This window comes from Phalacrocorax aristotelis, chromosome 5 (assembly GCF_949628215.1).
Source record: "Phalacrocorax aristotelis chromosome 5, bGulAri2.1, whole genome shotgun sequence".
NCBI lineage: Eukaryota > Metazoa > Chordata > Aves > Suliformes > Phalacrocoracidae > Phalacrocorax > Phalacrocorax aristotelis.
The window spans coordinates 69060399-69088328 of NC_134280.1; the positions used below are offsets into that span (position 1 = coordinate 69060399).

A 27930-nucleotide genomic window follows, 5' to 3' on the forward strand; every position below is an offset into this window, starting at 1 on the left:
GCTGCAATGCCATCCCTACCTAACCGCTGGGTTCCCTCGGCTCAGGCTCCCTGCTCCGACACCGCTTTCCCCAGCCCAGTCAGGATGTCATTTAGTTGTTTCCCACTATGTTTGAATTTATTATTCACCCGTCTCACCCCAGGTTCAGAGCGCCTCAGCCTTTTCTTCTAGCGGAAGGGAGGGAACGCCTGGGGTCTTTTCTCTCCTTACAGGTATTTTTCCTTGGCAGGGTAACTAAAGGTAGCTAAAAGCCTAAAGATGCAGCTAAATCTGATCTTCACTCTATTTTTCTCCCACTATCCTCAGCTGCCGGTTTCTGCCTTGGCCTATCCCCTTTTTCCCCTTCACCTCCCTGCTCCCTGTCCCTCCCGTGTGCCCCTTGCTCACTGCTCTCTCCTGCTGCCTCCTTTTCCCACCACTTGCCACGGAGCCGTCCGGCCTTACCAAATGGCCAGTGATGGATCCCCTGCTTTTTAAACTGGGGAAAAAGGAGGATTTTCCCCGTGTCCAGGACTACTGCGCAGCTGCAGGGCATTTCCATGTGCTGGTGCCAGGCTGGGTGCTGCTGTCAAAGTCATCCTCCAGGTGTTAAGGGAGTCCCTAATCCTTTCTAAAAGGCAGAATGAAAGAATCTTATCTGATCTTGCCAACTTCTACATAATACACAATAAAGGGATGAGACGACAAACACAAAATTTGTGATTTCTACTATATTTTATAACGCTTTCCTCCAAGTCTCTGTTTCTTCTACATTAACAGATCAATGCGTGACGCAGTGCAAAGGTAACTGGACTACCAATTTGCCCTGCTTTTTCTCCCCATTCCAGACTAATCCAGCAAGATGTCCGTCACTTACTCTCTGGCCTACATATTTCTACATCACCCTGAAGAGCAGACATGCCCCTTCTGTGTGTGCCACCTGCAAAAACACTTCTGCCTTGCACTTCTCTATATCCCCTTTTCCATGCTTTTCTGTCGTGTTTTTCACCTTTTTTTCCCTACCGATTAAACTCAGGGCTTTCACGTCCCTTACACAAGCTCTTTGTGCCATTAAAGCTACACCGTGCAACAAATGCAGCCTTTCACCTACTTGGCCACAGAAGAGAGTCTGTTCTGCTCTCGTTGCCGTGGCTGGTTTGTGCCCTGGGAGCCAAACGAAACCTAGAACAAGTGCCGCATCAAGCCTTGGACAGCATTACAGGCTGTGCTGCGAGATGATAGGCACCTTTCAGTGACCTGTCATTAAGTTATTACACAATTATCGATGTGAAATATCTATGTGAGGAGTTCTGTGAGCAGACTTGGTGTCTGTGTCTGGATAACAGGTACAAGAGCCGATTCCAAACCGTACCCACCTCCTTTCCAGTTCATTTCACAGGAGGGAGGGCATGCTCAGGCAAATACACCTTTCAAGCCCAGCGTTTGCATACGTGGCCAGCCCTGTGTAGATTATCCACTGCTTGAAGTTGTCAGCTCTGAAGTGTGGACTTCCATGGACTAAGGGGTAAAGCTTTTTGTGTGCAAAATAACCACCAATTTCAATAACACTGATCCGTTCCTTTTGTGGAGCAGCCACTTGATGGACTACGACCATCAGATAATACTGTGAGTTACCAAAAATATGTATCTCCATCTCTCCAAGTCAAAAGAAGTCATGGCTTTGAATCACATTTTGGACACAGAGGACACGAGCGTCAGTTAGGACACTGAAAAGGCAAAAATATTTCATGAACTTACAAATTAAATTCCTTGCAAAAAAATATCTGGCTTTGTGGTGGATCCCTCCTACTTTCTAACAGTAAAATATCATTAGCGAAGCTTGAAGAAATACACCCTAAAATAATCAATTGTATGTTCTCTTATTCCTTTCTCTGAGTTGCCCAGTGGCCTTCTCCATCTTCTGAGACGTCTCTACGTTCTGCAGCATTGCAATCTTCTTCTATAGAATTATAAAGTAAAACAGTTCGCAAAGAACCTCTGGAGGGCTACGGTACAACCCCCAGACTCGAAGCGGAGCTAGTGTCCCTCTGAGCACAGTCACTGAATCTAGAGAACCAGATCTTCAGCTGCTATTAAGAGGAAAACCATCAGGATTCACCAATTCACAGTTGTACACGGTTTTACTCTGCAAAAGCAACAGAGCAAGAGGCGCTGCTGGGTCTTTGTTCTGAACTGCTACCAGAAGTGGAAATGTTGAAGTAACTCACATAATCCAACAGATACGCTATAAATTACAGCTGAAAAGCAATAATAGATCGTTATATGCAACGATTTTCAAACTGAGGTCTGCAGACTGCCTGTCTGACTGACGTGAGCCAAGGTCTGGTGTGGGGACAGTACTACAGCATTTCTTAACAAATAAAAGCTTAGAAGAGCCTGACTTTCATAGTCCGAGCCCTTGCTTCAGATCTGTAGCCTGAAAATTCAAACAATGCATAGCGAAATGACGCTACTGAGACACAGGAAAGCAGAGTATCAACAGACACATCATGCAACAGGATCAAAGAGAAAATAAATTAGATGTGTCTCAGAACTGCACCTAAATTAAACATATCCTGACATGTTATCCAACCTACCTCCTTCTGGTCACCTTCTTTGATTGTGCTTTCTTATAAAAATATCTACAGAATGCCAAAGGTGGAGAAGCGATGATCTGAAAAGAAAAAACCAGGGATGTATGTTCAATACAAGGGTCCGTGACTTTCGCTGCCGCTAAGAGTTCATGTTTCTTCAGCTGTAATTTCTCACTTCATTGCATTTGGAGTTCTTTAAGTACAACTTTACCACTAAATTCCTGTATCCTCTTTCTATCAGGAGCTCTTACATACGCTTCCCTTTCGGGATGCCGTAATTGGTACAGAAGCTGTTACTGCACCGCTCACTCAGTGAGGCTGCTCAACATTTCACATCACCAAGCCCCAAACCCTCCAGACCGAACAGATAAATGATCTGCTGCCAAGGTTGCTTCCTGTAAACCAGCATGGATTCATTTTGCTCACAGGATGATTTTGCAAAGGATGGTGCACAAAGAAAGCTGAGACAGGCTTATACGCACATATTTCTCTTTTTAGCTGAATCCACAATTTATTGCATACATAAAAGCTATTTTGGGGGGGGGGAAACAACCAAAAACCAAACCAAAAAAACCCAAACAAATAAAACCAAACCAAACCACGCACAATCAAAACAAGGAGAGAAAGAAAGAATAAAAGAGAGAAGGAAAACCATCTTCCTGATGACCAGCCCAGGAACAGAAACAATGGGGTCTTCCAGATAACTGTCCTCTTCTGGACGTCCTCTTCAGTGGAGCAGGGAGTCCACGGAGCAGTTTTCCAACAGGAACAATAGAGTTTTCATCAAAACCCGCTTAAACTCATTACTGGTTGCTCCTGCCTGAGATGATTTAGCACTGACCGGAGCACACGTGCTGAGGTGCAGGAATTGCTCCTTCATGCACGTGTAATGTACAAGTGATATTTATTGGAGACGTAAATAATTTATCTACTGTATTATCCAGTAGGCTCTGAAGTTGTAAACCAAACGCTACAAGGCAAAGGGTAAAAAAAAAAAAATAGGGTAAGAAAGGATGATTCACTTACCCATGGTTATCAATTTTTAGGAGAAACCAGCCGTAACAGACAGGAAAACTCATCAGAATGTATCTGTACGAGGCCCTGAGGATAAGGGCGCTTGGATACCACAGCAAAAGCACCGCGACAGCAGCCTCCAGGTGTGTGGTTACAAGGGAAAGGCAGGCTACAGAGGGAACACCCTTAGCGTTACAAAGGTTAAAGCAGCCAACGTGCTGTACAGCCACCCTACAGGATTAAAATCCTGAAATTCAAGGAACTCCACACAGAAAGTGCCACGGTAAACTTTTCCTACATCACAAGCAATGAGCTTCAGGCCCTCCTTAATGTAGTGCCTTGCTGACATCTATTATTATCCTTGTCAGAGGTCTATTTTGAACCGAACTAATGAAAATAGCAAGTCTTAGGAAAACATTCCTTTCATTTCTGACTTTCATCACCCCCACACCACAGGAAAAGACTGTTTAATAGGCTGAAGTCCTTGCGCAGCAATAAGACCAGGCAGAAACAGAGGAAACCTGTAGCACACCTTGGCACAAAGTGCTTCTCACTGGTAGAGAAGTGACGCACGTTCTTTCACCTCAGTCTCCGGTTCTGCTGCCTATGAGGGGAGCACGGCTGGAGGAAAGGAGAGGAGCAAGAGTTTTTGAGGTGTTCACTGTTGTCAGCTCCTTTGGGCTAACAGCAGCAGGCAAAACCAGAGCACCCTTGGCTGAGCCTGCTCCGAACGGTGGCTGGGGCTGGACAGAAGCACAACAGCACCAGGATGGGAGGGACGTCTTATGTTCACCGAAGGAGGTGGTCTCTTAGCCTGTGCTAGCCTTCAGCAACAAGATACGATAGTTGCCGAGAGAGCAAATACGAATTATGAATTAAAAAATGTAATGGTTAACCATGTGGGTGGCTTCCCCTGCCTTTCCAGGCCAGGTCAGAACACAGTGCTATTGAAAGATGAGATAAATAAAGGTCTGAGCTACTGGAAGCTGATGTTGCTCCAATCCTAAGATTTGATCATGCAACGGAATGCTGTAACTTAGGGAGCGCAATCCGTACCCTAAGGCATTTGTATATGAAATCTGCTTAGAATCAGCCGGTGCCACTACAGAAAGGATTAGCAAGCCTTCCATTTATTAATGCAAAATGGTCGCAAGAAAAGATATCTGTCACCGGGAGGGCTGTGGATCACAACTGCCTTGCCTTGGAGAGCGGCCAGACACCTTCAGACGTGAGAAAGACAGCCGTGAAAATGCTCTTCCATTGTTTTTCCCCTTGCACCGCAACACCTTGCACAACCTAGTGACGGGGATTATTTTATTATAAGGTGCCCCGCAGCGAAGAAAAGATGGCACAGCCCCTCCTGTTCATAAAAACGTCGCCCCAAGCAGGAGGTGGCTGGCTGAGCCGGCTGTCAAACAGCTCTCCTCCTGACAAAAGGAAACTGTTAAGTCTGACAAGCTGTTGAGTCGGTAATTCAGCATGACAAAATAGAGCAAAACAGTGCTAATTTCAGGCAGAGTACCAAAAGCGCCTTTCTAAGGCCGCCACAAGAAGTAAGGTCAAAATTCGGGGAAAAAAAAAGGGGGGGGGGGGGAAGGGGGAGGAAGGAAAAAAGGAAAAACAAGAAAAAAGGGGGGAAAGAAAGGGGAGGAGGAAAGAAAAAGGGGGGAGTGGGAAAATGGGGGAGGGAAAAAAGGGAGGGAAAAAGGGGGGAAAACGGGAGAGGAAGGAAAACAGGAAAAGGAGAAAAGAAGGGGGAGAAAAAAGGGAAGAAAAAAGGGAGGAGGAAGAAAAAAGTAAAAAGGAGGAGATGAAAAAGTAAAAAGGGAGGAGATGAAAGGAGGGGAGGAAAAAGAGAAGGAAAAAGGGGAAAGGGGGGTGGAAGAAAAAAGGAAAAAGGGGGAAAGAAGGAGGGGAAGGGAGAGAAAAAAAGGGCAAAAAACGGGGAAGAAAAAAGGGAAAAGGGGAAGGAAAAAAGGGAGGGGAAAAGGGAGAAAAAAGGGGGGAGGAAGGAAAAAGGAAAAAACAGGGGGAGGGGAAGGGGGAAGAAAAAAAAAAGAAAGGGGGGCGGGAGTTTTTTAAAGCAGGAGCCAAGATCCCGAGGAAAGGAAAATAAGGAGCCGGCGGAGGGGAGGGGGACGCCGGCACCTCCCGCCCCACGGCCCCGCGCGTCCGCGCCGGGCTCGGCCTTCGAAAGATCGGGCAGGGCCAATGGCGGGGAGCAGCTCGGCGGCGGGAGAGCCGGGATTGGAGCAGGAGCTCTGCTGATCCCTGTGGCAACCTCACCGGGACCGAATGGAGGAGGATGCGGGGGGGGGGAGGGATGCTGGGGGCGGGGGCGGGAGGGATGCTGGGGGGTGCGGGGGGGGTGCGGGGGGTGGAAGGGGCCGAGCTTCCCACAGAACAGGGCTGTGTGCGAGGGAAAAGTGCATCAGTGCGGGGAAAACCAGCCTAGGGGGCACTTCCGAGCAAGCGAGGGAGCGGAGAGCTTGCGAGGGCCAGGCAGGGAGAGACAAAGAGAGGGGAGGACATGAGCCAAGGGAAAGGCAGACAACAGGGGATCAGCTGAGTTAAATCACGCAAGAAAAGCTCTTCCCCTCCGACACATCCCTAAGAAGCGCAGGGACAGGTTACCCCCCCCCCCCTTTTTCTTTTTTTTTTTTTTTGGCAAGAAGACAAAGCAGCAAGTGGCCCCATGGGGAAAGGGGGCGAGAAAGGAGGGGAGTCGGGGAGCCGGAGGCGCAGATCCGCTTCTACACCTGGGAGGAGATCCAGAAGCACAATCTGAAGACGGACAAGTGGCTGGTGATAGAACGAAAGGTTTATAATGTCACCAAGTGGGCAAACAGACACCCGGGGGGTCAACGAGTGATCAGCCACTGCGCCGGCGAAGATGCCACGGTAAGGACCCACGCACGGACAGACAGACGGCTGCCTCCCAGCTGCCATCAGCAACCTACCTCTGACAGGTCGTTGCCTTCCTGGTGGTGACTGAGAAGTGAGCCAGCTTTTGTGCAGCCCAGCTGTCTGCCTCCCCCCCCCACCCCCTTTTCTCTCTAACACCTGCTGTACACCCAGCTCATCTCTTTCGCCGCTTTCAGAAGCGAAAAGGTTGGGCCAAATTGGTGCAGCTCCTTGGCAATCAACTCCGTTGAGCATGGCAAATCGCAGCATCTGGAAGATCGGTTGGTAGAAATTGCTGGGCTCTGCTTAAGTCCTGCTGTTTTGTCTTTGTCTCTTGTCTGTGCTGTGCCTGGAGGTCTGAATCCGTGAGCAAAGTGTCCCCCAAGTGTCCCCCATGTAGCTTAATGACATGCAGGGTCACAGCACCAAGCACAAGAAAGGGTTAATGAGAGGCCAGTCTGTGTTTCCAAAGTTGCTTCTGTGAGGAAGGTGAGCTTGAGGCTTTAAAACAAGGAGCTTTTTAGCTTTTTCCCCAGGAGAGAATTCTCTAGGGAATTTAGTTACAGGTTTCTACAGAAGGGGGGGGGGGGGGAGGAAGAAAGAAAACCATTTGCTGCTGCTACAGCTGCTCCTGCACTTCAGAGCTGGTTTCAGCTACCTCTGTGTTTCAGCAACTTAAAAAAAAACCCTAAAAAACAACAAAACAAAACAAAACAAAAACCTGACCAAAAATACGAACCAAAAAAAAAAAACCTGAAAAAGGAACAAATTGCCTCAGAGACTGTTGTCTGCAGTTTCCCTCAAAGCCACCTTCTTCAGAAGTGCATCCAGAGAGCCTGTTCTCTCCTCGGGGGCATTAGCCCATAGTTAATAAAATTTAAACTGCCTCAGAGCTTTTCCGAATATTTGCATGGTAAGCGGCAGAGAGACCAAGCTGGAACATTAACTGTTCGTCTCCCACGGCTCTTTAACACCTTAGCGAGAAGGCGGCTCTGTGTCTGGCAGGATTAACCGGCAAGAATTGCTAACACTTTCCTTTCCGTCGCTCTCCATTTGCCTGCGGTCTGTGGTTATTTTCCATTCTTTTCCGTAAAGCACCGAGATGTGCTTTGGTGTCCCCTGTCCCCTTCCAGTAAATCCTCTGAATGAATAATGTTCTAGTCAAAAAGATGGGCCAGGTTTTACTTTCAGCTGCTTAAACACAGGCCTGCTAAAACCAGAGGAGTTTGACTCGTATCCCCAAGAATTTAACTGCAGTGTCTCCACTAGAAACAAAAAGCATCTGCTATTGCAATTGCCTCGAATCTTTGCAGGGGAGACTGAAACCCAGGTTTGGGATTCCGCTACTGCTGGTCCTCCTCCCACCTCCCCAGGGTACGTTGCGTCCCACTACACTCACAGCACGCTCCATGAAGGCATGGTCTTAAGAATGCTCTGAAATTGTTCATCACTGCTCTGAGCACTAAATCGGAATTGGCATCTGATTTCCAGCTTCCCTGTGGTGAATAACGGTTTACTGCCAAAAAATCTCTCATTCAGGGGGAAAAGGCCTTGGCCTTGACCCTGACGAGGCTTACCTAACAAGTTTCAGTCTGTGTTGCAAGATATCACAACTGGAAGAGTTCAGGAGGAAAAAGCAATGATAAGGATTCAGTGTAACATTCTTATGTTCCTAACTCTTATGTGGCTTCCACCTTTCTCAGGTTCCCCATAGCACCACGTGTAGTTAGGACCTGCAGCCCCGCAAGCGTGCACCAAAGGCACCTCAGCATCTTGTCCATTTATCTTGGACCAATCCTCTAGAGGAGCCCATGTATCCATCTGCCCGCTGACAGACTCGCTGAATCCCACGTCTCTGCTGGTGATGTGTGACCTAATTCATCTCAGGATGCTCACAAGGCAGCTAACTGAGAAGCTTCCATGACATTCATATGCTCAGCTCATGCCAGCCAGGTTAGGAGTGCCCAGGGTAGCTTACGCACGAATTTCCCCTACAGGTACTAACAACTCTGAGCGTTCATTCATTTTAGGCCATACTTTAACATGCTGAGGCAGCGTACTAGTCTGGGACAACCTGTTCTGGTATCACATCGTGCACAGCTGCCTTCAGAAAATGAAGGCAAGAGTATGCAAGGGCACCTTGCAGTCTCTGTTTCAGAGATGTTCAAGGATGTGAAAGAACATCCTCATTGTGACTGCACTAACCGCTTCAAATGCTCAGGTACAGTCCAAACCTCAATAATATGAAGCGCTTTTTCACCAAAAGAACACTTTGTAGCAGTAGACCACAAAGTTGGGAGGTCGGGTATAAATATCCCATGGCACTTCCCAGAGACTCTTTTGCCTTTTGCTTTTTATCTCCTCTAGTACAGAACTGAGGACAACTCCAAAATTCAGGTAGTATCTTACATTTGGGACCTATTAGTAAAGGAGATGCATGAGATCTAGCTAATAAAAAATCAGTCCTTCCATCACTGTAGCTTTCCGTCTGCTGATACGAGATGTTATTCTCTCTCCTGCTTGGAGGCTATACTGGAAAAGCCCATTCCTACATATGCCAGTGGCATACAGGTGTATTATATGTGTATTATTTCTCAGTAAGGGTAAAACATTCCTGCTGCCTTCATGTATTTCCTTCATGGCATAGGGTTGCGATAGCGAAGTGGAAGGTAGGTAGTGTAGTTTTGAGTAACGCCTGTGTTTTGACATGCATGATTGCATTCCTCACCAGTTCCAGTTTTCATCCCATCCAGAAAGAAGTGAGTCTATTGAGTGCAGAGGCAGGGGAGAACTCCCCCTGGGAAAATCATGGCAGAGCATTAGAAGGACTTTTAGAAAACAGATAGGCTACTGGCAGGGAAGCCCCAGGTAGACAAAAATACCTTCTAGGTGGTCCAGCAGAAGCTGCTGTTCGGAGCCACCCCCCAATTCATACAACACAGATTGGCGAGAGCTCCAGCACGGCGATCAGGCGGTGCCCGGTCAGACCTCCAAAGACATTTTCCCCCATTAATTTAAATAATATTGAGTCATCATTCTTTAATGCTTCTTATGTGCTCACCCTCTCTATCTCTTTCCCCTTCTTCCCCGTTTTTCACCCAAAATTGCAAAACCTTGCAGCAGGTACAGCCAGCTCTCCACTTCCCCACTCATTCTGCTCTTCCCTCCTCTTTCACATCATCTGCTGACTGTACCAGGGAAGGAAGCTAGCAACCACACTGAACATTTCAGTGACACACTTACGGGTCCAAGAACTGAATATGCTACAACTGAAGCACTACTGAAAAAGGCTTAAGCCTGGTCTGCCACCAGTTGTAACCCTGGGCAAGTCAGTCCTCCAGTGTATCATCCCCTCTGCAGGAGGGAAAGGACGGTGTTTCTTAACCTCAGATGGGCTGTGAGGATAACCCAGAGAGGGTGAAGTATGCCTAAATGATGGTAAAGCAAATTAAATTCCTTAAAGTAGAGAAGGAAGCTGATGACTCAGGAAAAGGATTTCTTTGCATGGGAAACTCCAAACTGTCTGCAGTACAGGGTGGTACGAAAAGCTTCTCTGGTCCTAGAATTTTACCTTCATTTTGGCACAAATAAAGCAACACCAGCGGTTAACCCATTGCAGTCAAAAAGGCACTGGTCTCACTCGTGCTGGGATAAGTTTTGCCAGCGATGCAGTCTTCATGAGTGGACCTGGACAAGTTGATCCCAGCTTCTTCCCTGTGGTAACAGGGATCACTTTGTCCCTGAAATTGGTTACAACAGAGGATAGTTCGGGCACTTTGGTGCTGGCGTGAGAGCTGAGCTGAGAGTAACCAGGGAGTTCTGTTGCTTTACAGAAGTGCACCTCAGTTTCATTTCTGGCATTTTGGTTTGCCTCCCCCATTGAAATGACTTTTTTTCCCCCTCCTCCTTACTTCTTCCCCCATAGTCTCTGGCATTTTATGGCTTTTATAGTCTTTAAATTATTCCAGAGTTGTATTTCTCTCCTGCACCTCTAGCTAGCTTGTCTCTCCTCCCCGCCCCCCCCCCCAAGTGCTGCATCTCTAACTTCTCGTATGTCATTTCTTTAACTTCAAGTTAAATGGCTCAGGTCAGCTTTCACTCTCCTTTCTTCTATGCCTCCCAGAGCAAAACTTCTACAGTCAGAGTGTTATTCTGAGGGTCAGTGCAAAGTCTTGGAATGAGATGAAAGTTTCTGTTGATTTTGGTGGACTTTGGAACCACGGCTGCTGGCTGATAATTTTGAACACCAGAGCTAGACTTTTGATGGAGGTCAGCTCCCAGTAGGGTCAGCTGGATGCAGGGAGCTCTTTCCAGTCTGCCCTTTCTGTTTAGAGCCAGAAGTGAAATCTTCAGTTTCTCCCTACTCTCACTAGGCAATGGGACAAAGGTGGAAAGGCTGGTACTCCTGACTTCACTTTTTGACTGTTTTTTCTGTACCGGTCTTAGCACTTCAAGTAATTACATCTTTACAGCTCTCCTACGTGATTTTCTAGACTTAACTCCAGTTCTGTGCAGTAAGAAAAGGGCAAGGACAGAGTAAGAGTTTCTGACCTTCATCAACTTTCTGTCCCTACCACTGTCTTTAGGGTTGAAAGTCAAGCCATGCCATGTGAAAGGAAGGGTGTGCTAGATCTCACTAGTAGCAGCAGATGCATCAAATATATGCTCCCATCAGGCATCTGTAGGACACAGGTAGACAAAAACATGCGGAAGGGGGAAGGAGTACAGAAAAAGAAGAGCCAGGCAAACTCAAGAATGCCAGGATCAGAAAGGCTGTACAAACAAGGCATTGTATTTCCATATTAGAAGTCTTGAAAATATGTAAGAAAAATATTATTCCAGCTGGATTTCCTGCTTTCCCAGCCTCAGGAGTATATGGGATAGGATTTATTTCACAAGTTTCATCCCTCACTTAGATTCTGCTGCTGAAACTTCACAAGCTATTTAGGTCTATTATCACATGTTTGAGAAACTTCAGTAAAATGCACCCAACGTTCAAAGCACGTACTGAATAGAAAATATGCAAGCAGTCTGGCAAAAGGTTAATGGGCCTCTTATAGGGACAAGCAGCTGTATATCACAGCACAGTAGAAATGACAAGAAGTCTGATCACAGGTATTGATAACCAGCAGCTCTTCAAGACTGTTAAACTCCTTAGCATGTATCAGAGTAATCAATAAAATTGCTTTTTGGTGTAAGTGCTTTTTTCAACGGGGTCCTAGCCACTGCAGAGTTTGGTAGCAGGCACTTTAAAGCAATTGCTTCAAGCTCTGGTATACAACGAAGGTTTCAGTTTGGCTCCTTTCTAAGACATTTTACTTAGACTTTCACGGAGATAGAATTGCCTATATATCTAGAATATGGTTCTTGAATAAGGAAGAGTTAAGGTAGCATTCAGTCACTCATCTTAAAGAAGAAAAAGGGAAAGGCAGTCTCCGTAATGAAGAGTCACCACTTTTTACTCAGCTGTGTTAGTGCTGGGATCTACAGGTCAGTCCAAAACGTCCAGTTTTCTACCTGCGGCCCTGCCCAGGTTCAGTCACCACAGTCGCCTCCTCTCCTGAATTGCCTCTAGGCAGCAGACGTTCAAAGGGTATTTATATCCTAGTGGGGATTTGCACAAATTCCTCTCTGCCTACCTTCCAAGGGAATTAACAGGATTTAGGTATTTAGTTGCTTAGAAAAAATTTCTTGAGGTGCCTTTCACCATATGTCTAGGTAGCATCCCAGAGCTCTCCATTCACTTCCTACTAGATAAGCAAATTCATCAGCTTCTATTAGAAGTACTGCACTGAACAGCAATCACAGAGATGGAAGTCAGTCTGGCACCCCTCTTTCGCAGTAGCATGGGGGAAAAACTGCAGAGAAAGATGGGAGTGCCACCATGAGTAGAAAGCAACAGCTTACTCCTGAATCTCACACAGTGACTTGTATTTCCACTCCAGGATGCGTTCCAGGCCTTCCATATCAACCCCACCTTGGTGCAAAAGTTTCTCAAGCCATTACTTATTGGAGAGCTTTCTCCAGGTGAACCGAGCCAGGACCGAGGTAAAAACGTGAGTATTTGTTTCTGAACTGGGGTTTATGCTGATTATGTTCCACCATTTTTTGCCTCTCGGGATGTCCTCCAGGTCAGAGGCAGGCAGGTTATAAAGGTCTCTTCAATACAGGCATCTTCAGAGAGGGAGGAAGGTGCTCAGCGACTGAACATCTCCGTGTAGCAATGTGCGCATCCCAGTATAGACTAAAATGTGTTGGGAGGGAGGCGACACATTCAGGCTGGCTGTACAAGCCTTTCCTCTCCCACAGAGCCACCAACAGCTGATTTCTAGCAGCCCATTCCAGGTGCCCAGGCTGGATTGATCCCATACTGAAGGGAAATGGGAACTGAGACACGTGGACTGGGAAATGGGCACCAGCTCCTGTGACTGGTGTCCCTTCTGCTGCTCCTTCTCCAAGTTCTAAAACATGTCACCACTTGCCTGTAATGGAGGAAGGAGAGGAGTAGGCAAAGAAGTCCGAAAAGACTTCCAAAGAAGCTGCTCACCTCCTCAACAAGACTTGAATCTCTTTCACTGTTTGCTCTGCAGCTCCCATTGACAGGTTACCTTCCAGGGAAATACCTCTTTGAGACTCAGACTGGCTTATCCTGCTGAGCCCAGTACCAGCAAAGCCATATCTGTGCCATGCATGGCACGAGCAGGAGGCACCTATGGGTGAGGGGAACCCGATGCCTCACTTCGGTGGCTGTGCTTAAGGAGTAGCGACCCGGCAAGTACCTTTTCCACCCACTCCGCCTCCTCAGGGCAGCTCTGTGTCCCTCCCAGACAGTCCGGTCATGCATTATTCAGGCACAGCGCATGGCATGACTAGCTCTTGCCACGAAACTCAATCCTGTCCTGTTGTTTGTGGCTGGCCATGATTATGATATATCTGTATCACAATAGAAGAGACGACGCTAACCCGCAGTAACCCGGGAATGCTCTTCATGAATGATTGCACGGTAGCTGACCCACATATTAAATAGACGACGGGTGTTCTGATATTGGGTGCTCAACATCAGAGCTCTGGAATTATGCATAAGTAATAGGACTGAGTTATCTCCTTCTCCAGCTGCCTCTTTAACGCTTGTAAAGCTCATTCAGATGAGAGTCATCAGCTGATGTAACTCTCATCAGAAGCAGGTAGTGCCGCTGATTCACAGCAGCAGGCTTGAATTACTCTCCTAGCTCAGGGTGCAGAAGGTCAGGACGTGGGCTCGGACCAGCCAGGATGTTTATTCATAGGCCAGTGCTGTGAAAAGCTAGAATACAGGGTGAATGTGGAAGCAGGTCCTTCCTTACTTCTGGAGTAGCCAACCAATGCAAGAAACAGCCAGGGTCCTTACTATGGAGCTTAGCCTTCCTTCCTTAGGCTCATTCAGACTGACTTACACGCTTCATACTCTCTTGCATGTCTGTTTTGCAGTCCCAGCTGGTGGAGGATTTCCGGACCCTGAGGAAGACAGCAGAGGAGATGAACTTGTTCAGGGCAAATCCTTTGTTCTTCTCTCTCTACTTGGCCCATATTATTGCAATGGAAGTTTTGGCTTGGTTAATGGTTTCATACTTCGGCACTGGCTGGATCACAACTCTCATCCTCACCTGCATCCTTACAACTTCCCAGGTGAGAAGTAGTAGGCACAGAGTATACTGGCTACTCAGATCACTCAGGAGAAGGCCAGTGTGAGCTGAACTTTTCATATTAGATTAATTACCAGTGCAAAACGTTCACGCCAGTGAAAAATATTCACAGCTTACCTGCCACTGTGGTGCCTTCTGGCCACCCCTACCACTGCTGATTGTGGCTCACATATTTTTCTCACCTCTCTGGTCTTTCCTTCCACATGTTGGTGGACTTGGTAGTGTTAGGTTTACAGCTGGACTTGATGATCTTAAGGGTTTTTTCCAACCTCAGTGATTCCCCTGCAGAATGAAAACAGAGATCTTCACCTTCTCATCTAAATGAATTCCCTCTCTTCCTCACACTCACAACTTTCCTGCTTTCTCCATTTCCTTTTGGCCTTAACTCTGATTTCAAACAGCCTCCTAATTACTTTATTTGCCTTCATCCCAGGCCCAGGCAGGGTGGCTGCAACATGATTTTGGACACCTGTCCGTCTTTAAGAAGTCTTCCTGGAACCACATCATCCACAAGTTTGTCATTGGACACCTGAAGGTAAAGGACATTCCAGACCCAGGGCACTGTGGAAACAGCTGCAGCCACTTTGGCTATGTCGAAGTAGGGAACTGCAGCTCTAAGCCTTTCCACAGCGAGCAGATGCACAGAGAAGGTAGTGACCATTGCACATGGAGCTGTTGTGCAAAACAGATAAGAGAGCACAACCATAGCTGTTAGAGAACACAGTAGCTCCCCAAGCTTCACTGCAGCTGCACCAATTTATTGCAGCTGAGGACAAAGCTTATTAAATTGCATAAAACCCTATTTTAACATCATATTTTTGCCACGCCTTCCACCTCCTTCACACTAAAGAATAGTGTTTTTCAAAAGTCCCATCCTGCTACATCCAATCCAGTCAAGACGCCTTCAGAACTTCTACCCTGGGCAAGGTCCAGTGCAACCCAGGCATTTCAGCATCCACCTGCAGTAGTCACTTATAGGGGGTGGGGCACAGCTTTGCCCGTTCCCCCAGACCCACTTTGGCTTGTCCGGTTCCTCACAGGCACAGGCAGTAGAGGGAGAGCAGTATAACAACCAGTAAGGTATCAAGGGGGTTTAGTGATGGACTTGGTAGCGTTAGGTTAGTGGTTGGACTCGATAAATGATGCTATGATTCAGCTGCTAAGAACAACTTCACATGTGGGAAGACATGATGACATGCGACGCGCTCAAAGTATATTTATTCCCTGTTCTTTCAGTATGGATGGTCCTCAGTGAGGGCAAACCAGGCCTCCGAAACCAGCAGTCTCAGGGCAGCTGGCAGCGTAGCCACTTCACTGCTTATTGCTATTTCAAAAGCAAATAACAGTTTGTCCATAATCAGGGTTGCACTGTTCTAGTTTATATAAATGAATGGGTAATCCTACCATTAGAGGAGCTGTACTTTTCCATGGATTAACTCCTTATTCGTGTATCTGCCCAGGGTGCCTCTGCAAACTGGTGGAACCATCGTCACTTCCAACACCATGCCAAGCCCAACATATTCAAGAAGGACCCAGATGTGAACATGCTGCATATTTTTGTCCTTGGAGATACACAGCCTGTTGAGGTAAGGCAAAGTGGGTAGAATGTGGAAAACCATTGTCCTAAAGGCCTTCAGAGAATCCTTGTGCAAAACCGAGAGTTGGCTAGGATTGGTAGGCATGACTTACACAGTCAAGACTTCCACGAGTGCTAAAAAAGGAAACGCTTCATCCAGAGATTTCATCTGTCTGTGTTGTCTGACAGGAGTTTGGCCATCACACCCTCCCAAACCTTGGGCTGAAAGGCAAGACTGAGGGTATAATTCCCTCTCTGTTTCCTATATTGACCACAGGAAAAAGTGCTTTGGGGTAGCTTGGGAAAAGCAATCAAGATAGGACTTGGAAAAAAAGTAGGAAGTCATTAAAGAAAATGTCATCCTGCTGGCTTGAAATATCAACGTGGGGGAAGAATCTGGTGTTCCTCAGTACTCCATCAAGAACGTTTCAAAACTGATCTTCACTTTCCACAGAAAATATCTTCCAATATTAGCCCAGCTGTGCTCCAGACAACCTGTACAAGGTCCTCTCCACTGGAGCCTTTTCCCATGCAGTTGAGGGGATATCGCTTGGATAAGCAACACTTGCTTACCTTAACTATGTGCTGTTACGCTGCACATGAAATAACAGGCTATGTTAAGGTATTTTAATTCAACCTGTCCTTCATGAGCCAAAATATTTACTGTCTCTTGTACAGAAACCTACACAAAAGACATAAACCATGTACCATCCGTGGTCTTTTTTACAATGGAACAAGGATTTCTATTTTTAAAAACAGAAAACAAACCAAAGAAAACAAATACCTGCAGCAAGTCCAACACAGGGGAATATAACATTAAGACATTAATAGTTTCTCAGCCAGCTTTTATACTACTGAGAAAGTAACTCCAGACGCATGTAGGGGACATACATGCTGGTATATGGGCATGTAGAGAGAATGTCTTGCACACACACAATTTTCATGAGGCAGAAGGGCTCTTATATACGACTAAAATGAAAGCCTTCTCCTGCAGTATAAAAAAGCCAGTATCTAGAAGATGTAAATCAGTATCACGCTCTTAAATGTGTGGGTACCACCCATTGGAAAATCTTGTGCCCAGTAACTGGGTTTAAAAGCAGACCATGGTTCTTCCACTTAAAGGGAAAAGCGAGAACGTAAGCATTTATGACAACAAGGAAAACTGGATCTCCATCCTACAATATATCTGAAATGTTAGGCCAGCATCAGTCTATCCCAATAGTCTTTTGCACTTGTATATAATCCTCTTCCAGGTGATGCTAAGCACACCGCCTTTCAGAGCTCAGACCAGAGTGAATGATGTGGCCTGATTTATTGGTGCTACAGGACTTACCTTCACCGGGAAGTTGCTATGCTGAAAGCAAAAAATCCAAGTTCACAGCAATCCAGATTCTCCATGCAATAACTCCTTGTGTGAACACCCCTGGAGCTCAAAAACAACACTTCTGCATAGCTCCAGATACTTCACTAGGAGATGAGGTTAGGAGACCAGGTGCTCTTGGCTTCTTCTTTTCACTGAAAAGAAATGGGCACCTGCAAAAATGCAACAACCCAAAGTCTGAACCTGTGTTTGGAGAAACTTCTCAGCATCTGCTCTTTGTAGGTGGACCGTAGTAACACAGGAATCAGTGCAGAATAGCTCTCAATGACAGCACTCTATCTCCTGTCACATGTCCAACTAGTGCCACGACATTATAGATGTAAGCACACCTGTGTGACTTGCTGTAGCAACAGCTGAGGACCGTGCTAGTTTTCCCACTGTTGGCAAAGTAAACTCTTACAAAACCTGGCTAATGGCAGGAGTTCGTGGGGGCTGATGGCTGCAGAAGTCAAAAAGGACCAATGGTTGCGATATCTTGCATGGAAGACTACCCAAGGATCATTGTCTTGCACTGGCATCCTGTGCAGTGACTTACCCAAAGTCAGACCGTACGCCTATCACATTTGTATTGGTAACGATGGAGATGACAGCAGCTCTTAGCACAGCCACAGGCATGGCAGAAGGTGGAGAAATACACTGAAATGCCATCAGGCTCTCAGGTAAAAAGACATTATCTGAATACCAAGCCAGAAGACTTTAAACAGGGCTGTATGCCTAGCACAATTTAACCCTCCCTAAACACTTTTTAACTTTACTGGTGTGGGAATTTGGTCAAAACTCCCCAGTCAATGCATAAAGAAGTATTGCAGAGCATCTCCTCCTACATGAGTGTCATAATCCAAGCCTGAGCTCTCTCCTCTGTGTCCTGCAGTATGGCAAGAAGAAGCTGAAGTACCTGCCTTACAACCACCAGCACGAGTACTTCTTCCTCAGTGAGTATCTGCCCTGCACTCTTCCTTTTTCCCTGAATGCCCGTTGACCTTTCCAGCCCCTACTGTGTTAGCAGAGCAACCCCTTAGGTCTCAACTCATCCTTCCCTTCCTCAGGACCACCATCCCCTGTGCAGGTCCCAAAATCAGTTCAGTATATTCTCAGTGGTATCTAATCATCTTGAACATTGCCAGCATGGTTGTGTAAAGCAAGGCAAACGACTGAGACTGGGAAATAACTTCTGTGTGAGAGGCTCCATGGAAAAAATGCATGTTGCCAGTCAATGCTTTTTGATAAGTCAAGCTGAATGGCCCTGAAGCAGAGCCTATTTTCTTCACAGAAAGGCAACCACCCCCCATCACCAGCACCTCACCCCTCTCACCAGTGCTAGGCAAACTTTCCCTAAAACCAGTCCTAAATCACTGGCTCGCTCTCATGTCACACGCCTTTCCACCCCTCTGATGGCCAAAACATTTCCCTTTGCTTTGCAGTCTTCCCGCCTCTGCTCATCCCTGTGTATTTCCAAATCCAAATCATCTCGACCATGATCAGGCGCAGGTTCTGGGCGGTGAGTGAAACGTTCCCTCAGTCTTTATGGGGTCCAGCTGGCTTGTAAGAAATCACACTTAGGTAGGGAGGGAGGCCAGTGGGCAGGCACTTTGCTGTATTAATTACCCAGCGTCCCTAACATAACCAGCAAGGACACGTTATATGAGAAAGGCAAAGTGATGCCTAATGTCTCCTCTCTTCCCCTAGGACCTAGCCTGGGCCATCAGCTACTACATGCGCTACTTCATCACATACATCCCATTCTATGGCGTTCTGGGATCCCTGTCTCTCCTCACTTTTGTCAGGTAGGAGATAAAGGGTCTCCCTGCTGCTCTCCCCTCCCACCAGTGCCAGATGAACCAAGTCTCAGCTCTGCTGTGCCCCACAGGTCTTCACTATTTAGGTTCTCTGCAGTCATTGACCTCACCGTGTGTTATCTTCGGTATTCCCACTGCTTCACTTACCCTTTATCGTCTCCCAGTCCTACCTGCCCTCAGCAGAGGTGGTTCTGGTGCTCAGCATCTTCCCCTGCCCTTGTGACGGTCCAGCCAGGACGCTCCTTCCTTGCCTCCTTCCCCGCTCTCACATGCTGCTGATCCCAACACATTTATGCATTTTTTCCACTTTGTTCACTCACTTCCAGAGCACCTCAGGCTATCCTCTTCCCAGCTTACTGGCAAGGTAATTCATGAGCCCTCCTGAGCACTGTACGTGCTTCCCCTGTAGGTGAAATGCTCACCGCTTCTCCCAGCGTGGAAGACGCATGGCCGGTACACTACGTGCATGTGTCATTCCTTCTACATAGCGGTTTGGACCTCAGAAAGCTGTTTCGCACCATAAATCAATGTGTTCCTACCCCTACCCTCCACCCTGACCCTTCCAAAGCCACCTCCTTCAGTCTATGGAGAAGTGCTTCTTGTGCCTCTTGATTTTGACTGGTCTTCTGGCCCCTTATCATTACCAGGCTCCATGATTTGCTGCTCCTAGTACAGAAACAGTGTTCGTCAGCCAACTGCTGTTTGACTGACGCAGGGAGCATTTAGTGAGAGACCTAAAAATATGAACTACAAGCATGGGCTGCCCGAATGAATCAGGCCTGTCGAGGCTTGAGATGCTTACGCACTGAATTACAATGCTGGTTGTGGTATTCCAGATGGCAGCACTAAATTTTTTTTTATTTGTTTATGGGGAATTTCTATCCATGATAGAAATTTGTGAATTTCTATCCTGCAGGCAACAGCTGCAACAATTCTGGCTAATACCAAAGGGTGGCATTTAGTCCCACAGTCAGCATTAGCTTTAGGAACACATTTCACCACGGTGAAAAAAAAACATTTTCGAAAAAAACTTCATTTTTTTAGTAAAAAGAAATGGCAACAGGTGTACAAAGACCTTAATGACTTAAATTTTCATAGTTTCAAAACACTACGAACCAAAGGAAAACAGGAGATTCAAAAGACATACATTTGTGTGTCTAACCAACCATTTCGGTCTGAAATCAAGCTGAAAAACTTATGACCGACTGATGTATTATTTCCAACTATTTCATCTTTTGATTAAGCTAAAAGTGCAAGAAGAAAGGCAAAATTGCAAATTCAGATCATTTGCTCTTTCAGAAAACAGGCCTAAAGCCTAGAACAAAGATGCTTTTGGGTATCTACCTTAACATACATCTAACTCTCAGCATAGAGAAACTACTTTGGGTAAACAGAGAGAAGAAAGTGCACTTCTGTATTGTACAGGTGCTAAAAATGTGGTTATATAAATGCAATTAAAAAGCCCCTCTAAAGCAATACCCAGCGCAGAGCTGAGAATGACAGTAAAGGTACTGAGCGAGCGCAAAGGGAAGCTGGGCCCTCCAGTGACACCCAGACAGCTAACGCCAACGGGCAGGTGGGTTTTGAAAGTGATATAAATCCAGCAAGCAGTGGGAAAGCTGAGACCAGTTCTGCGAATTTCTAAATGGAGGCTTGGTTTTTTTTCAGGGAGTTGGATCATCTTCATTTACCGAAAGGCAAGAGTAGCACGAGAGATCAGTCCAGTTCTAAGGAAGAAGGAGAGGGACAGCCCAGTAGGATATCCTCCTTGTATTTAATCATAATTGCCTTAGTCCCAGCGCTATAAAGAGGGGGCAGGGAATTCATCACAGAAGTGATTCTCTCTGGTGTCCATACAAAGAGAGGTGTTTCTTTCCATACCTCGGCGAAACACTCTCTTTGCACGTTGTGTCTCCTGCTGCTCCCTCTACAGCCCGCTCTATTTTCCTCATATCCTGTTCCGCAATATAAATTGTCGTGCTTTTTGCCTGTTTGTTTTTGAAGGTTTCTGGAGAGTCATTGGTTTGTGTGGGTCACCCAGATGAATCACATTCCAATGGAAATTGATTGTGAGAAGCACAGAGACTGGCTTAGCTCGCAGGTAACCGGGCGGGGAAAGAATACTCCTACTCACCCCAAAGCAGATCAGAAACTTAGTCAAAGAGCGGATGGGTTACCATTAGCCCCAGGTACTAGTATACTGTCTGTGTCCATGATTTCTCCCATAAAGATGTTCTCCCCGGAGCCAGTAGTGCTGAGTCAATTCACGGAAGTCCAAACTTCTGTAATTAACTTGACAATCAATAGGTTAAATTGTCTTCTTTTAGATCTGAGGCAGTATCAGGTTCAAGAAGCATGATTTGGCTTTCCTGTGTGCTGTATGCTGGCATACGCATATCAGCAAACAGAAGACACCCAATGAAAATCAAAGCTCAATATATTTCTAAAGTTTGTATTTCAGCAACAAGGACTGAAAACGAGATGCTTTCTACAGCTTTTCAATGCCTGGTTGGGCAAATCCACCCTGCTGAAAGGCTACCTCTTATTTACAGCGGTCCACGTCCTCTTCAGCCCTAGAGGATGATGAGGGCAACTTCGACACTGGGGATATGAATTTGGTATAACTGAGCTGAGAGAAGAAATTGTCTCATGTTAATTAGTGTAATTAGTATTTGTAGTTGTTAATGGGGCCTTGAAGGTGAGCTTTCAAAGCCTGACAGTCGATTTCTCTCCCTTGTGCTAAAAACAGTAAAGCACTAAAAAAAAAATGCTAAAAGCGCTATTCAGGAAAGCACCTAAGCATTTGTTTTAAATTAAGCACGTGAATAGACTCACTGAAGTCACAGGAGTATTCAGATGTTCACCTTACGCTTTTGCTTAAGCACTTCATGCAACTGGACTTTGTAGATGGAGAGAAAGGTGGTGAGAGTGAAGAGATTTGGGGAGGGCGATAAGAGGGAGAGAGATGGAGGTGAGAGAGAGAAAATGTGCGTACAGTAGAGGGAGATAAGCCTCTCTGACACCATCTTGGGGGGTGAGGAGACCATGTCTCCTATGGTTACTACATAGAAATCGCAGCGCAGCCAGTTCAGAGTGTAACAGGATTTTACAAAAGACTACCTAATTTTACAGTCATTAATACCAAGAGCAGCTAAGAAATATTTCCAGAACATTCAGATCCTGCACGTAAGGCAAACTGGGCAATAACTACACGGGATGGGGAAAGCAGGCTTTCTGCGTCCATGCATTTTTCTTCCCGTTTTCCACCTTGGTCCTGTTGTTAGTCATCTGCTCTTCAGTGGGAAAGGCTGCGATTTAGGAGTCTATACTTGGACTGCTATGTGCCTCGTCACCAAACATCCACAAACTGCCTCCTTATAGTGCCCCCTTTACCGCTGGTCAAACCCACAGAGACACAGTCAGCGCAACGGTAAGCCCTGAAGGAGGATGAAAGCTCCCCTTGCTGCAACCAGCTATCTCAGCTCAGCAGCCTTCGGCACTCTGACAGCTCAGTAGTGCTGTAAGACACGTACCAGTCCCTGCCACGGGCAAGAGGAGTTTTGGTCTGATTTTAGGGTGAGACTTCACTAATCTTCACGGGTCCTTCCTTGTCTTCACAGGTGGCAGCCACCTGCAATATTGAGCAGTCCTTTTTCAACGACTGGTTCACCGGACACCTGAATTTTCAAATCGAGCACCAGTGAGTATAGGCACAGACTCGTTTGGCCATTACCGGGGTGTCCCAACACTGGACTTGAGGCGAGGGAAAGTCTGCTAAAGGCGCTTGTGGGATGGGACAGGATCTTTGGAGCACTACCAGGAAAGAGAGTCCCAGACCACTGGGGTTCATAGTCTGCTTCTACTACAGGCATGGCATCTTTCTTGCTACCAAATACGTCAGCTTTCACTCTCACAATTTTAATCTGGGGTTTAATTAGGAGTCAGTGGTACAAATCTAGCTGTTACAATGCCTATGGACTCATATCCTAAGCTGACTACTTGAACTTGAGCATCTGTTTCAGAAATTTCCTCTCCCTGACCAAAAGCACTTCAGTGGTCTATAGCACGGGACAGCTGTCCGGGACTGTATGTGCTGCTGGGTACCAGATTCCAGGAAAGATATTAAAACCAAGGCCATATAGACAGCCTGTTGTCAGGGACAACACAAAATGTAAGAGAGACGGCATTTAGGGTAAGGCTGAACCGTTTGGAAGTCAGCTTAGGAAATCTCCACTGAACAGCACAGGGCAAGGTGTTCCCGAGTTCCTCTTTACCTGCTTCTCTGTTCCATGAGCTTCCAGAGATGGCAAATCAATGCATTCAGCTTTCACAAGCTGCCCTGAGACAGAGGATGCAAAGCATAGATACCTCTCTGTGCCTCTCTTTCTTCCCCCTGCTCGTACAGCTTGAGGAGAAGGCGTTGCTAATTAGCCCCAGCGAGGAGGCAGGCAGAGATGCCCATCCCTCGGGGTTAGCCTCTAGAGTTTTCTCAGGTTTGTTTTCTCTTTCTCTATTCAAGCCTGTTTCCAACAATGCCACGGCACAATTTCTGGAAGGTGAAACCTTTGGTGAAGTCATTATGTGCTAAGTATGGGGTCCAATATGAAGAGAAACCTCTTGGAAAAGCATTTGTAGACATCGTTGGGTAAGATCCTTCTAGTATCACCTGCACCTTGCAATTCATGGTTACATGAACACCCTAAACATTCTAGTACAGAGAATTTGGGACGCTATAGACCTGTCAGAAATACCGTGTCGATATGTTGTAATCTGGTGTCGCTAGGTTAATAATCTTCATATCGCAGTCCAAGGAACACCTGCAGCAATGTTGACCCACAGCAGAAATGACACAGCTCCACTGAACTAGTGGACTAACACCAGATGGGAAGCTGCTTCGCTGCATCATGGGGGAAGAAGCAACTGACCCCCAGAGCAGCTTCTGCAACCAGAGCGCTGCCACCAAAGTACTGAATACTTAGCATTTAGATGGCTGCTAACCTGAACTAAGAGGCACCTTTTTTTGTGATACCTTTTAAAATGTTATTCTGGCAGCTGATGATTCTTGCTTTCGGGAGTTGGCAGCGTATCTTCAGGCTGCAAACTGAGATGAATCAAAGGGGAATGAGTCAGGTTACAGCCCGTGCTGTTTCCCGTTTGTGCCTTGCCAGCAGCCAGTGGCTATCCCCTATAGGCGTAGCTGCAGAGTGGTCTAATAGCCCTTACCCGGCAGGCTGTTAGTGTTTCTGTCTCAGTTACTCCAAGGGGAATAATTCATGACGGGGAACATGAGAAAGTATTCTGCAGTCCAGGGATCTCCACTCTCAAAGCATTCTAAGCAAATGCAAATTAAAACAGATTGTCCCCAACATGCAGAAGGGCTGAAAAGTGGTTCAACACCTCCTTTGGTTCTCTCATCCAGTTAGCACAGGGAAACGCACTCAGCACTGAGACCCGGCGGGGTTACGCCCAGCATCCCACCACGTAGCACCCATGTCTCTAGACGAGTTATCAGAAACCATCTCAGCAATTACTTGCCCTCTCGATAGAAGGATCATCTCCCGTAAACCCTATAAAACCACATTTCCAGCCTCCAGCCCACATTGTTGGAGGACATTTGGGCCCAAACCAGCTCAGAGCTATCACATAATATTTGCAGAGCTGATGCAGATGGGAAATTATATGTGAGAATTCCTGGGGGGAAGCAGGGAGACCCAGGCCAGAGGGACTACAGATAACACAGTGGGCATCAGGTGAAATTCTTGCTCACTGAGTCTCAAACTGGTCACTTTGGGGGTCTAAAGAGCAAAATACATAGCTCTTGTTGCTATATCTGCTCTACTGGGGAAAGACATTTGGTGTCCTGAGGATTCATGTTCACATTCAGTAACAGGCATTCTTGTAGGCTACAAAACGACAGAGGGAAGATTCACAGGACAAACAAACTTCTTTTCATTTTCTTTCCACAGGTCCCTAAAGAAATCTGGAGATCTGTGGCTGGATGCTTACCTCCATAAATGAACATGACTCTTAATGGGGAGGTGTGAGTGACAGGGAGGGATGGGGGGGTTTGCACGGGGGAGGGGAATCACACATGTGTCTTTTACTCTCAGATTTCAGTCTATACCTGCATACACAGTTGGAGGGGAGTTTCCTGTCTTGTGAACTGGCACGGGCTCAGGCACCCTGTTTAATCCAGACAGATTTAAGATGTGTTTCAGAGGATGAAAAGCAATACCAGTATGGCACAAAACAGAAGGTTGGGAGAGGATGGAGAGGAGTAGTGTTTAAAACAGGGGCATTAATATCTGACCTTGACCTTCTCTTCACAAGACTAATACTCGTTCTACCTAAACCACAAAGCCCCTGATTCACAGATACATAAGACTTGTTAGACGTCAGCGAGTATTTACAATCCAGGGACACCCCAGTCAGCTTATGCCTCTTTCCCATGTTTGCATAAATGAGGAACTTAGCACAGCGTTTCATTTTGTTCTCAAGCACAAAAGTACCGCCGCCTCTGATGCCCATCCCAACAGGGAGCTCAGGTGGGCTGCGATGCCCAGCAGCTCTGCCTGCGGGAATCACACCCCACGGGGACCAGCAGCTGCCGTACCATGACGGAGCTTTCAGCCCTGGCTGTATCGGGGCTCTCCCCTTTCCCTCCGTTCTTTCTCTAATCATAGCATCACCTCAGTAAAAGCTGACCCTGCACAACTAATGTCTAACCACCTCTCAGCAGGGTTAAAATAGCTGTATTTTTATGACCAGCCCCTATTTCCAGGGGTTCGTGAAAAATCTTTGGGCTTAAACAGCAAAATGCCTCCTTTAGGAGAGGGTCTATTTTCTCTTTAACAAGCAACAGGTCTGGCATAGCGTTATGGCTGTCAGTAAATTACACAAAAGACCAAAATAAGTCACATAAGCAAAACGTACTAATTGCTCGCGAGTGCTCCAGTGTAACCACGAACGGCCTTTTCAGCAGCGCAGTTAGGCAGTGTGCTGCAAAACCACGCGGTTCCGCCTGTCTGCACACGCCTGGCAGAAACCAAGCCTCCTCCCGCTTGTCACAGGCAGGAGCAATGGCACTGTTTACCCTTCTCTTGGGTACAAACAGCAAAGAAAACGAGCTCTCCCTGCAAAAGCAGGAGCTGCCCAACCATTCGGCTCTGCTCCCAGTTCCTTCAGGGAGGCAGCTGCCCACAGAACTACTAGGCTGTGCTGGGGGTAAGAAACCTCCTGTAGAACCCTCTCACAAGTTGTCTAAAACTCTATTTTCCACCCAACACCTAATTCCCCAAATCCACGACTGGCTTACCGGGAGGTACGGTTGAATAGCTTCCAGGTGCTTCTCTAACAGGCAGCCTGACCCAAAACAAATCAAGGGCTTAAAGTCAGTTGTAACACAACAGAAGAGACGTACTCTTTAGTTTATGATAAAGGGCCGTGGTTTCAAAAGCAGCCTCCAGTTCCAAGGGCTGTGTGGTTGCTCACTCAAAACCCCCAGTACTCTAGTTATTAGGCAATGACTTCGCACGCCTCATTACTTTGCTCAGCTCTGAAACTGGATCCTCTCTATCAAATCCTTGAATGCTAACACAGTCCCACAAAATCAGCAAAGTTCTTTGTGAACAAAGACAACGCCAGGACTGTGGCCAGCCACTTAAAAAAAAAAAAAAAAAGTATTCCCACCCCCCTCTGGAGAATAAAATGAGATTATTTCTTTGCTTACGGACAAGAAATTCATAGGCAGGACTGCAGCTTAACCTAGCTAGTAATACTTAAGGTTTTTACGGGCTTATTTTGGTGTTCTTGCCCACCCCTAAGCTGGCAGTACCTGAATAGCGCTATGAATGGTTAGGATGAAAACCTGCTGTCTCCGGGTTGTCTGACGCTCAAACTGACTTTGAGTAATTTTCACAGCTGATTTCTAATCACACAAACAATAAAGTCCTCCTGGATGCTGTGATTTCCCAGACAGGTAGTAAAAGGCTAGCCCGGGATCGTGGCTATCATTGTAGGTTGCCTTCGTATGTGCATCTCCTTCTGACTCCTTGAATGTACCTCACTGTCTCTGCGCCAGCAAGGATGACCGCAAGCCCACAGTAGCATCAGCGATGCGATCTTTTAAAAACTCAGCTCATTTTTCTGACAGTTCATATTTTTTCACCCCTCCAGTTCTTATTTCCAGAGCAAATGGTTTCTCAATACAAACACCTCTTCCTCCCTAGCACCGTCCCCTTTTCTCTCTCCTACCTTTCTTCTTTGGAAACTGCTTTCTAACACCGAGAGAAAACACAGAAAACTGGTAGCTCGGCCTCAGTAAATAGTTCTGCTTTAGCAGCTTGGTTTCCTTCTTGCCACTGACCAGTCTAGGAAGGACTGTTTTTCTGCTAAAAACCCAAAGTCCTGCCAACAACAGCCTGGCCTGACAGCACCTAGGAGACAGCAGCTACTGCTGATGGTTGAAAGAACTCGAAACGTTCGAGGAGCGCGACGACGCTGCAACGATCTGCAGAAGGAGAGACCAGCTCTTAGGCAAATGGGCAGGTTTTTTGCCCAAGACCTTAGCACAACATAGCAAAGGGAAGAAAGGAGGGGACAGGAAAGGTCTTGATATTAACTCTTCCCCAGCTACTTGCTTCTTTCAGACTCTCGAAAAATTCCCTTTCCATGAAAAATATTCAGTTGCTGAAATCCAGAAATAAAAAAACTGTGCAATGTTACAGTCAGAACTGATTTCCAAGCATCATGCATCGTCCTTGGTATGGCAAGAGCAAAAGGTCTGTTCTGCAAGGCACTGGTCACCAGCCCTTTGTAACTAGCTGCGTATCTTCCTTATTCATCGAACCTAGACCTGCAAAAAGTTTGTCTGCTGAAAATGTAAAATGCTGGTTACTTTTTCAGGCAAAGCCTCTCTGGCTTGTACAGTTTCTTCCCCTCCCTCCAAAAAAATCCCAGCCCTCTATTTTGGAATACAAGCTCATATGTGCCTTGATGTATAAGC

At 46.6% G+C, this 27930-nt stretch overlaps 1 protein-coding gene across 1 annotated transcript; it reads left to right on the plus strand.

Moving 5' to 3' along the window:
- The first annotated feature begins 6139 nt into the window (after positions 1 to 6139).
- On the plus strand, positions 6140 to 27656 carry LOC142058008 (acyl-CoA 6-desaturase-like). The gene is given in 13 exon segments (XM_075095035.1): positions 6140 to 6310; positions 6313 to 6488; positions 12437 to 12547; positions 13959 to 14156; positions 14607 to 14708; positions 15634 to 15759; positions 18002 to 18062; positions 18552 to 18628; positions 18817 to 18914; positions 20931 to 21027; positions 22547 to 22626; positions 23446 to 23571; positions 24893 to 27656. Coding segments are annotated over 13 exon segments (1332 nt in total). The 5' UTR covers positions 6140 to 6282; the 3' UTR covers positions 24945 to 27656.
- Positions 27657 to 27930: the final 274 nt, after the last annotated feature.